General features: G+C 39.6%; 2 protein-coding genes and 4 long non-coding RNA genes across 9 annotated transcripts; 1 reads left to right on the top strand and 5 right to left on the bottom strand.

Moving 5' to 3' along the window:
* Nucleotides 1-186: 186 nt before the first annotated feature.
* LOC148175705 (uncharacterized) lies at nucleotides 187-2,783 on the bottom strand. 2 transcript variants are annotated; one of them, XR_015770037.1, is made up of 8 exons: nucleotides 2,661-2,783; nucleotides 2,173-2,309; nucleotides 1,708-1,919; nucleotides 1,358-1,410; nucleotides 1,142-1,308; nucleotides 941-1,063; nucleotides 819-893; nucleotides 445-468 (listed from the first exon to the last, which is right to left on the bottom strand). It is a non-coding gene; the product is annotated as an uncharacterized LOC148175705 (long non-coding RNA). The 2 variants fall into 2 exon arrangements; XR_015770036.1 differs by lacking the exon at nucleotides 2,661-2,783 and having other exon boundaries at nucleotides 187-468; nucleotides 2,173-2,264.
* Nucleotides 2,784-2,794: 11 nt separating this feature from the next.
* On the bottom strand, nucleotides 2,795-3,405 carry LOC148175704 (uncharacterized). The gene is made up of 3 exons (XR_015770035.1): nucleotides 3,315-3,405; nucleotides 2,939-3,266; nucleotides 2,795-2,885 (listed from the first exon to the last, which is right to left on the bottom strand). It is a non-coding gene; the product is annotated as an uncharacterized LOC148175704 (long non-coding RNA).
* On the bottom strand, nucleotides 3,404-4,616 carry LOC148175703 (uncharacterized). Of its 3 annotated transcripts, none has more exons than XR_015770039.1 (4): nucleotides 4,445-4,616; nucleotides 4,188-4,289; nucleotides 3,863-3,924; nucleotides 3,631-3,808 (listed from the first exon to the last, which is right to left on the bottom strand). It is a non-coding gene; the product is annotated as an uncharacterized LOC148175703 (long non-coding RNA). The 3 variants fall into 3 exon arrangements; XR_015770038.1 differs by having other exon boundaries at nucleotides 3,631-3,791; XR_015770040.1 differs by lacking the exons at nucleotides 4,188-4,289; nucleotides 4,445-4,616 and adding an exon at nucleotides 3,404-3,494 and having other exon boundaries at nucleotides 3,547-3,791; nucleotides 3,863-4,054.
* Nucleotides 4,617-4,812: 196 nt separating this feature from the next.
* Nucleotides 4,813-8,162, bottom strand: LOC148175702 (rab-like protein 6). The gene is made up of 4 exons (XM_088034574.1): nucleotides 7,789-8,162; nucleotides 7,274-7,742; nucleotides 6,590-7,231; nucleotides 4,813-5,953 (listed from the first exon to the last, which is right to left on the bottom strand). Exons 1-4 carry the CDS (start codon nucleotides 7,922-7,924, stop codon nucleotides 5,272-5,274), a joined length of 1,929 nt encoding a protein of 642 aa, XP_087890700.1. The 5' UTR covers nucleotides 7,925-8,162; the 3' UTR covers nucleotides 4,813-5,271.
* A 452-nt stretch (nucleotides 8,163-8,614) lies between these two features.
* Nucleotides 8,615-10,315, bottom strand: LOC148175700 (leucine-rich repeat-containing protein 20-like). Its single transcript, XM_088033584.1, has 3 exons — nucleotides 10,046-10,315; nucleotides 9,205-9,516; nucleotides 8,615-9,149 (listed from the first exon to the last, which is right to left on the bottom strand). The coding sequence occupies exons 1-3, from the start codon at nucleotides 10,203-10,205 to the stop codon at nucleotides 8,986-8,988; spliced, it is 636 nt and encodes a 211-aa protein (XP_087889710.1). The 5' UTR covers nucleotides 10,206-10,315; the 3' UTR covers nucleotides 8,615-8,985.
* On the top strand, nucleotides 9,514-10,279 carry LOC148175701 (uncharacterized). The gene is made up of 2 exons (XR_015769886.1): nucleotides 9,514-9,951; nucleotides 10,010-10,279. It is a non-coding gene; the product is annotated as an uncharacterized LOC148175701 (long non-coding RNA).
* Nucleotides 10,316-10,575: the final 260 nt, after the last annotated feature.

Here is a 10,575-nt window from a genome sequence, read left to right as displayed (position 1 = left end):
TAATTTTTAAGAAGTTGAATGTAATTTTTGAAAAATTAAAATTGTTAAGAATTCTAAAATTTTTGTCAATGACAATTTACTATAAATATTTTTAACTTTCGCTACCCGCGTGTAGATGACGTCACTTCTAAATTTTTGCTAATTTTTTACAGAATCATAACTTAAAATTGTGTAAAAAAAATTAAATAATTTAAAAAATTTTTTATTCATGTAAAAAAAACTACAACAAATTTAACAATTTATTACATGGCGAGGTTGCACGGGCAGCCGCTTCTTTCTTGGGGAGCTTCTCCACCGCTTCAAATTTCCTAGATGCCTTGTAGATGGTTTCCGTGTGACTGTGAAGATGCCGACTTGGACTCCTCTGATCCACTGAAGTTGGGCGGGCATATGAGAGAGTGAAACTGAGCAACTCTTCATCCAGGAGACGGGTGATAGTGGGATGGTGGAGGCGCTGGCTTTGGGAATCTGGAATTTTCACCAATGGAAGAGAAATATTTCGAGCAATGTCCAAATGTAGGCAACCAACAATTCACAGCCAATCACAACAAAGAATTTATCAAGTTCAAATCCACCAATCAAAAGCAAGCAATTTAAGCAAGAGAAGTTAGCCGCGCCAATGTAAAGCACCACAAAAAACGTGTATTGTTGGTTGCCTATAATAAAAATCTTTTAATAAATGTTCAATTGCAGAAATTGGTTGTAAAATGGTACATTATCTAATTATTAGAGACGTTGTGATTCCACAAAATTGATATTAAGACTTGTTTACTGGTAATTTTGATGGAAATGTCATATTAGCGCTCAAATCCACTCACTCCTTTGTTGCGGTAAAAATGGTATTTCTAGGTGGGGTAGATTTCCATATTTGCAGCTTCATAGTCCTTCAACATCTGAAAAATGAGATAAATCCACAGTCAAGTGATTGGTTAAGACAAACCTTGTATTGCATGTTGTCATCAGCGTGAACTCGACTGTAGCATCAGCACTCTGTTGCTTGTAGACGCACTCTCGACATCATTTCTTGTTTCAAGCGACCTTTGGAAGTTAACCAGAACTTTCCCTAACAAAAAAAAATAAAAAACTCATTAAACAGAGAAAAGTCACTATAAAAACCACTTAACAATGGAACAACTTTTACCTGTGACACTGAGATACATATGAAGGGTTTCACGCCATGATGATAAATCTCTTGGAGGCTACATCTTCTCCAATTCACCATTTCCTAGTGACCTGAAGGGCGCATCAACAAAGCAGCAAAACACAAATCCGGAAAGGAAACACTAGTTCTGTAAGCTTGCACTGTACCTACAACAAACATGTGTAACTTTCATAAATCTTTGAAGTTTCATCTTACCTTTGTACTCCTCTTGCGCTTCCAACAAACACCACCTGCTTGGCATGTTCTAGCTAAAACAATATGCTTTCAATATTCAAGTATAGAAGAAAAAAAAGAGTCAGGACGATGAACAGATTTGACTACACAAGTGCCGTTATATTTACAAACAAAACAGTAGTCAATTCTAAACTCGTAGTTAAACTGTACACGTTCGTTCTTAAATTACTTTATATCTAAAAGACGAAGCAAGATCGCGGCTACAAAAATTCCAAATCGTACTTCAAATTGTTAAAAATACCAACAGTGTTGTGAGATCTTGTTACAAAAACATGCAAATGCAAAAATTACAGAATACTCCGCTTTCTGACCTATTTTGGAAATTCACATCATATCCTCCATGTGTTAGTAGATCCATTCTCTTCTGTACACTTTTCCTCTCAGAATGAACATTGAGAAACTTGTTGCAAATCCATTTCACCAACACCAACTTCAAATGAAGTTCTTAACTTGCATAATTTATGTCGTAGCATTCCAAGGAAAACTAGAAAGTCAACAAGTATTCTCCTGGTCTCTTCATATTCTGAAAACATGTCTAAATTAGTAGAAATTATAACGCTTGAACTTCAGCATATAGGCAACCAATAATACATCTTAATGATGTCGCTATGTAGTAACTTTTGTTTTCTTAGGTTGATGTCAAGTTTGCACATTTGTTTAACCAATCAAAAGTAAGCAGTTTTGTCCACTTCAAGTCTAGTGGAAACTGAACAAAAAGGAGGGAAGTTCAAAGTGCAAATTTAGCAACCAAACCTAAAATGATTCTTAAAACTCACCCTGTCAAAATAAAAAGATTTGGCATCTAGTATTTCCCTCAAACTTTAGCACTTTGCGACAATAACTCGACTTTGTGCAGGTTACGCTGGCCTCCTTTTACTTCTACAACTTTTTAAAATCACCTCTGTTCTTGTCCCTAAAAGCAGAAGATTAGTTAGACTGAAAACCATGACGCAACGATTGTAAGTACAATGTTTTTCTTAACAAAGTCACGCGACAATCTTTCACGTAAAAATCGTTTTTTTGTAATAAATTAGGTCACATCAAATCACCTCGATTGCATTTTGAAGACTTGAAAAAACATGTAAAACTTCCACTTGCTACACACAATACCAGACCATAGAGTTAAACGCTTTTTAAAAGCATAAAAGACCCAACAAAACTAATAAATCTATTTGAAACCGGAAAACATCAGGACAAGTTTTTGGATAAAAGCAACCTTGAGGAAGAATGCTGAATTTGTTAGTTTTAAGAAAGCAAAACGAACCTTCAACTTGTTGGTACAATGAGCCATCACAACTTCGTACCACCGCGTCTTGCTTAGTTTTAACAAGGCCGTTGAAATCACGTTTCTGCGTCCACATCCTTACAATCTTCATTGTCCTTATTTTCCTTGCTACTTCCTAAAAAGATTCTTATTCTTCATGCAGAAGCAGCTCTGACTGTTCACGTTAAGTGAAGCCGTTAATTCATTGCGCCTGCTTGTCTTCGGCTGCAACAGACAAAGATGAGACCATGAATGGAAAAAAAAGAAATTGAACAAACCTTCCATCCTTCCTAAACAAACAGCGATGCATTTTCAGTATTGTAGGATTTCGCGTTTTTAAGAAACCAATGGCGTCTTTCTCTACAAGCTTCCATTTCCTGATCTTTTCTTAACTTCATCAAATAGTTCAAAAGACAGCAGATATCCTCCACAGCCCTTGTAGTAGTTGTTGTTTGTAGTGTTGTTGGTCGAGTTCCTTTGGGTCTTTCTCTAGAGAACACTATGGTACTCGCTTTCCACTCGGGTTTTGGTGTGCGAACGCTTGAAGACTCAGCATGTTTGAAAATCAGCACTTTGAACATCCCAGTTATCAAACGACGTCAACAACTAAGAAAAAAAACATTCATCTTTGACTCCAACCAGTTTGAATTTTACCTTTTTCAGCTCATCTACGTCGCAATGAAATAACAGTGATCCAAGAACACATCACTGGAAAGGTGTGTTCTTGTATCACTTTAGTATGCTCAAGCAGCATCAAATCACTGATTTCTTCAGCTTGGACAACAACTTGCAGGTTCTTTTGACGTTGAGCGACGATAAGCGTCTTTCAAACATCTGAAATTACGGTAAAAATACGCAAAAAAAACAATTTTAAATGCAAATTTACCGTGAACGAAGTAACAGGTATTAGTGGTACAATCTGATTTGTAACTTGCACTGGTGGCTTAATCCATTCTAACAATTTGACCATAACTAGGCTTTTGTTGGGGCATGTTCAGTTACTTCATGTTAAAGCGGAACGTGGTGACATTCACTCGAGCTTATTGGGATGCAGCCAAGAGATGGGTGGTACAATTGATGCTGTGAGGTGTGTGGTCATGAGAAAACCATAATCTTCTATAGACCAAGTTTCTGTAAATAAAGTTGAACTTGAAATGCCACAAAGCATGCTAAAGCTGTGATTCAAACAATTTTCAGCTTACTGTGTTACAAAACTTCAACGAGAATCCATAAAATTGTTACGAATCCATTTCACCAACACTAACTGAAAAACAAGTCTTGATTAATTAATTATGACCACATTATGACGTTTGAACATGCAGCACTTAGATGAACGATATGCAGCATATAGGCAACCAATGTGATTAGTGATTTCGGAATGTATAGTAATTTTTGTTTCCTTAGGTTTATGGCAAGAAGCACTATCCATTCAACCAATCAGAAATAAGCATGCTTTGGCTAACTTCAAGTCTAATGGAAATGCAAATTGCGAATTTAGAAACATTTAAAATCATTCTTGAAACTCACCCTTTCGTATCTCGCATTTTTCGACATAAACTCGACTTTGTGCAAGTTTCGCTGGCCTCCTTTTACTTCTACAACCATTTTGAATCACTTCTATTTTAGACTCTGAAAGCAAAAAATTAGTTAAATTTAAAAAAAACATAACAAAAGGTTTAGAACTCGCAGAGTTTATGTTTAATTATGTTTTTCTTCACAGCTAACGCAACAACGTTTGACATAAAATCGTTTTTCACATTATAAATTAGGTTACATCAAATTACCTCGAACATATTTTGAAGACTTGGAAAAACATAAAAACGGTAACTTCCACTCACACATAACACCAGACTCTAAGGCTGAACACTTTTTAATGACTCAAAAGCCTGAAATCGCAACATCGCGAGAAGCTGAAGGTCACTAGATAGAAAATTTGTTATTTTTTAGAAAAAGCCACCTAGTGGAATTATGCCAAAGTTGTTAGTTCACACGTTCTCTCATCAGAGGGCTAAACTTTTAGTTTGAAACTTGGATAAATTAGCTCAGGTTTTTACCAATTATTTGTATTTTTATCTTATTAATGAAAAATTTGTCTTTTAGTTAGATTAGTAGTCAAGCAGTTCAAAGGGACGGCCAAACAGAAAAAAACATCTTTGTTTTCGTTTAAATTCTAATATTTCTTTATTTAAGTAAACAAAACAACATTAAATGTTTAAAATTGTATATATTAACAAGAGTCGCGTAGAGAAACAAAACAAGGGGCCCACAAGCAAATATAAAATCTTAGTATAATGACGATTGCACTGGATATGATTTAAGATGCAACAGACTACCGGAAGTATACAAAAATACGTCTGTAAAAAACTTTAGGCACACATCCTGTTTGCAAATTACAATTTTAAACAACAACAAAAACATTCTTGACTTAGATACTGTAATTATTGACTTGCCTACTTTACTGGACAGGTAATTTGAAAGGTTTTCACTTCTTTGCCTATCGTTACCATCGATTTAAACGCGTTCCTAATTAGGTATTGTTAAGATGTTAAAAGACCACATTGCAAAGCATATTAGCATGTCATAACAATAAATTTGTACCAACAAGCAACAGCTAAATCGCTTCATACGCCGCATCGATGGGCGGACTGGCGCTCCCATTGAGAAACTCCTCCAACTCGTCCCGCCGCGAAGAAGTTTCATCGCGAGAGCGTCTCTTACTGCGGCGTTCGCCTTTGCTCGAATCCTTCCGCTCCTTCTCCCTCGTCTTTTCTTTCAATTTCTTGTGTTTGTGCTTCTTGTCTTTCTCCTTCTTCTTCTTTTCCTTTTTGATCGAACTAGAAGTTTGATTTTCATCGCTATCACTGTGGCCGCTTCCATTAGGCGACTCGGGGCTCTGTTTCGAACTGAGAAGCTCCATATGAACATTCGAGGACGTCACACTGGTGCTGTCATCATACGCCGTGCTGTTGCTGTAGTCGAGGGTCTGGCTCACCACGGAGACGTCTTCGCCCCCTTCTGGGGACCGCCGCCATTTGGTATCGGTGCCCATCCAACCGTCGTACGCGTCTGAAGTCAGTTCTGAGATTTCCGAGTTTATGGTGGAATCGAACTCGTCGTTTGTCTGCTTCATGTCGTAGTCTTCCGGGGCGGTTTTGTCCACGTCCAGTTCGCTGCTCTCCACAGGAGCCTTGAGATCCAACTTCAAGTTGATTTTTTTTGACGACGAGCCCAGCTCCTCCGGCTCGAAGTCTTCTTGGAGCTCCGACACCAGAGGATTCCCAGTGTCGGTGTCCCTACAAAATATGTTTTTAGGCGACTTACACTAAAAGTGGAATTTTTAGGCCTCAAAAGCGGCCTAAAAGTAAGTCTTTTCTGGCCGCAAACATTTTTGGCCGATCTATGGTGGCGCCATCTAGCCATAGTTTTGCATATTACATCAACATACCGACATTAGGAAAAACATTAGGGAAATCACTAGCAAATTATAAGAAATAAGGGGAAATCAGGGAAAATCACAGAAAATTAGATGAAGTCACAGGAAATCAGAGGAAAATATGGAAAATCACTAGAAAATCAAAAGAAATCACAGGAAATCAGAGGAAATCACTAGAAAATCAGAGGAAATCACTAAAAAATCAGAGAAAATCACTAGGAAATCAGGGGAAATCACAGGAAATTATGAAAAATCACCAGAAAATCAGAGAAAATCACTAGAAAATCAGGGAAAATCAAAGCAAATCAGGAGAAATCACTAGGAAATAAAAAAAAAATCAGAAAAAAAAAAAAGAGAAATCATTAGGAAATCAAGGGAAAACACAGGAAATAAAAGGAAATCACTAGGAAATCAAGAGAAATCACTAGGAAATCAGTTAGTTTGGAAATTAAGCATCATTTTTGAGGCATATTAACCCCTCGAAGAAGACACTCACGAGTCAGATTCGTTGTCGTCCATCTTCGCGTTATTCTGAACATTGTATTGAACATCATCGAGAAAACTCCTGTCGAGTTGCCCCCCATCCGGGCAAAACTCCTCCACGGAAGTGATCGGACTGATTTCCAGCCGTCGCAAGTCAGGAATGCCCCCTTCGACGATCTGGTCCACGCCAACCTTGCTAATAAACCCGGAGCTCTGACTGGAACTCTTGGAGGCTTGAGTCATGAGCTTCTTCGCCGCGAGGTTTCCATAAGGGATGGGTTTCCCGGCCCCTATAACAATGGGGCCACTTTGAGACCTCTTCACTTCGCACGGAATGGGGGTGGAGACTTGTTGACTAGAAGCGGACTGTTTGATTTGTGCAGGCGGAGGAATGTTGGCGTTGGAATCGGCGACTTCGCGGCGCTTTTTCACGAGGTTTTCGAGGAATTTCCCGTAGTTTGCCTCGTCGGAGTCGCAAAACATGTCCAGTTCTTGGACTGTTGCTTTGATTTCGATTTCGTTGCGCTCGAGCTGCTTCAAGAGCGTCTCCTTCTGGAGCTGGAGGAACGGCAAGTTGAAGAACTTATGGAGGAGTTTCAACCCAAAACCGTTGCGCATTGAGGACTCCGAGTAGCGGACTTGGGCAGATCTGGAACTAAACCGAAATTTTACATTGAAACTTCCGAATTCTGCTCACCTGGCGATTGACTCTATGTAAAACATGACGTGATCGCTGGTTACAGTTCTGTGATGCGCCATATCGCAATGATTCGCCAAGATAATGACGGGAATGTGACTAGGGATCTTAGGAAGTTCTCTTTGGACGTAGTCAAAGGTCCAGGTTTTGGTCAAATCCATCATCATAATGACCCCATTGGTCCCTTTATAAACGTCCAAAAACTCGGCGTCAAGAGCTGGTTCTTCCGGCATTTCAATCTGCGCGTTTTCCAGCTTCAACCCCTCGAATCTCTTTTTCTTCTTGCCGCGGTCCACCACGTCCCACACTTCGACTTTCACTACGTCATCAGTGGCCTTATAGTTCCACTGAATCGAAGTCACTTGGATTTCCTCAGTTGGAATGTACTCTTCTATGAATTTCTTCCCCTGGAGGCGGTGGAACAAACACGTCTTCCCCACGTTCCTGTCGCCTTTGATGACGATTTTCACTACAAAAAGTCGGTTTTTAACAGTCCCACCAATAAAGAAACTTACTGTTGTATTGCACCCCTTTGGCAAACTTTCTCTGCAATGACGACGACATCGCCTGGTGGCTGGGGGGTCTTGACACCACCATGGAGTTGGGGGAAACATCCCCTTTGCTGGTAAAACGTTTAATTGCCGAAAACATGGTCCTGATCACTCCATATGTTGGGAAAGGGGGGACCTTTCAACCCCCAAGTAAAAATCGGGGGAAGGAACGCCGCAATACCACCAATGCCGCGACACTACTGTATTTTCATTATAATTCCGCAATTTATAAAAAAAATGTTTATGTGACCTTCGTCATCTGACATCGATTGACAGGTGACATTTGACGCGCAGGGCCACCAACCGCATCTGACATCCCTAAGGAAAAGTGTCGGTGACATTTAATTCGGCCAAATTGAGACACCCCTTGTGGAAATTTGAAGCTTTAACCCCTAGTTAATTACCAAATTATCTTATTCTGTAAATAAAAATAACTACAATTTTCTGCACTACTTTAGATTTTAGTTATGAGTTTGGTTGCTAGATGGCGCCACAAACCAAACTGGAGGAAAATTTAAATCAGCTGAAGAATCACCTTTTCTTCGGCGTAAAAACTCGTTACCAACAACTCAAGTTTGCTTCATAAATAGACGAGATATTCATTTATTGTACCCCAGAAAACAGCAATCATTCAAAACAGAACCCCCAAATTAAAGAGCATAGATTTCGGTTGCCCCTTTATCCTGGCTTCGCTGACGCAGATTTAGCATGTCATGGTGCTTTATTAATATCCATTTCCTATTTTCCAAGCATTGACGCGTCAGTTTCTCCGTTAAATAAAGAAAAAGCATGTCGTTGATTTTTTATTTGACATTTTTTCAATTGGGGGGCATCTAGACACTACAAAGGACATTATGCATCCCGATCACAACATGACTAGATGAAAGAGCCAAATGCCATGTCAAATAAGTACAAAATATAATTTCATTGAAATATTATATAAATATACAATATAAACAACACAGTGTCAGTACAAAATAATACACACATTCAGTGTTCGTTTGAACACCTCGAGGCCGCGTCACGGCCTCGTCATTAGTATCCTCAATCAACTACAATAGATCAATTATAAAAAATACAAATACTTTAACGTTTAAATTAGACTAAACTGCACAGGCCTTGATCAGCACCCTCAAATGGCAGTGATTTGAGATGGTTTTACTAAATGGTAAGATCTTCCCAGTCCTCTTTCTCTCTCGGTGTTAACGTTATCCTGATTCTTGAGATTGCGGAAAGTTGGTCGTGGCACCGCGGAGATAAAGGATTCTTACTAAGATCAACACTCTCCAGGGAAGGCGCTTCTTCAACGCACTCAACGTCCACGTCTGCAAGACAGGTTTAAATCACCCGCTAATAAAAAAAGAATTTTCTTTATCTTACCAATTATGTGGTTGCTGGCGGCGTTCAACTGCTGGAGCTTCGAGATTTTGAAAATACAATTCGGCAAGGAGATGAAGGTGTTGTGCGAAATATCCAGTCGTTCCAACGCGCCCAGATCCGCGATTTCCTCCGGAAGTTTCGACATTTGATTGTGCGACAGATTCAAGTCTGTTATCGAACTGAATTTCACAGCGAATTTCGGAGGTATTTTTGTAATCACATTATCACTTAAATCACAGGTTTTCAGTTCGGTGTGCCTCATCAGGTGGTAGACAGCGTCTGGGACTTGCATGAGCTGGCAGTTGGAGAGATCTGCAAAGACTCTCACACTTAAGAAACGCACTTATATAAAGCATTGTTGCGCTACGTTTTAAATTAACTTTCAAGTTACGCAATGGAGGGATTCGATCGTCGGATCAAAAGCAAACATCTTTAATTAGGCAGTTAAAGTTGTAATTACGTTAGAAAGCGAGTCGCGAGGGAAATTATACCTAAATTTTGCGTTTGCTGAGCATCCGAGCATCTGTGCACGACTCTGGTGACCGCCGAAGCCATTGGAAAGTGTTGAGCAAATGACCGAGTTGGAAAGCGCGGCGCGGCTGTTATCTATTTTTAATTCCGCGAGTTTTTCCGAAAATTTCGCCTCTAATTTCAAAGGAAAATGCGCCGCAGTTTTCCTTCCGCTCGAATTTCCTCGCTTTCACGCCGCACTTTCATTTCCCGAAGCGCAACAATGAACCCACCAAGGTAATGATCTTGAATCTAACCCATAAATAGTATTGAATTATAATCGCGTCCTTTTCAGTCCATTTAAGTCCATCTAAGGCTGACCGGTACTCACCGAGATTGTTATTTCCTTTGGCCTCGTTGCACCTTCCTACCACCCTTATGACGGCCCTTCCAGCCAACCTGGTGCAGATCATCATGGACATCATCCTCGGGTCGGGCTCGTTCTCCGCCTCGGCGGCGATGTTGTCACCGTATTGTGTCGGAGGACGCATTGCACTCAAACTGATCCAACGAACAAAGTTCTTCTGATGCACCTTTGGTATCACTTTTGAGCGCGACTATCAAATGTTTGTTATTTTGCGCGCTGGGTTCTTTTTATACGGCATTTGTTTACTCCCCACTTCCAGGAGCAGATGCTGCGCACGCGACGCTTAAGACAATGATGCTTGGCGATGTGTGCGCATCGCTAATGTTTTTATAAAGTTTTAATCACTCATTAACTAATTACATGAATTTCGTTTTGACGAGAAACTTTGGTTGTGCAATTCTTCCGGTTTAGTTTCCATAAAATCGCACAATCTTATCTTTAATTTAATCCAGTTTAAGTCTCTTTTGTGGTTCTTTAAAACCCTGAAAACTGCG

The sequence above is a fragment of the Gnatocerus cornutus genome, chromosome 4 (assembly GCF_029298725.1).
Source record: "Gnatocerus cornutus isolate USDA-ARS CGAHR chromosome 4, icGnaCorn1.1, whole genome shotgun sequence".
Lineage (NCBI taxonomy): Eukaryota > Metazoa > Arthropoda > Insecta > Coleoptera > Tenebrionidae > Gnatocerus > Gnatocerus cornutus.
This window is presented reverse-complemented; position numbering and strand designations above follow the sequence as displayed.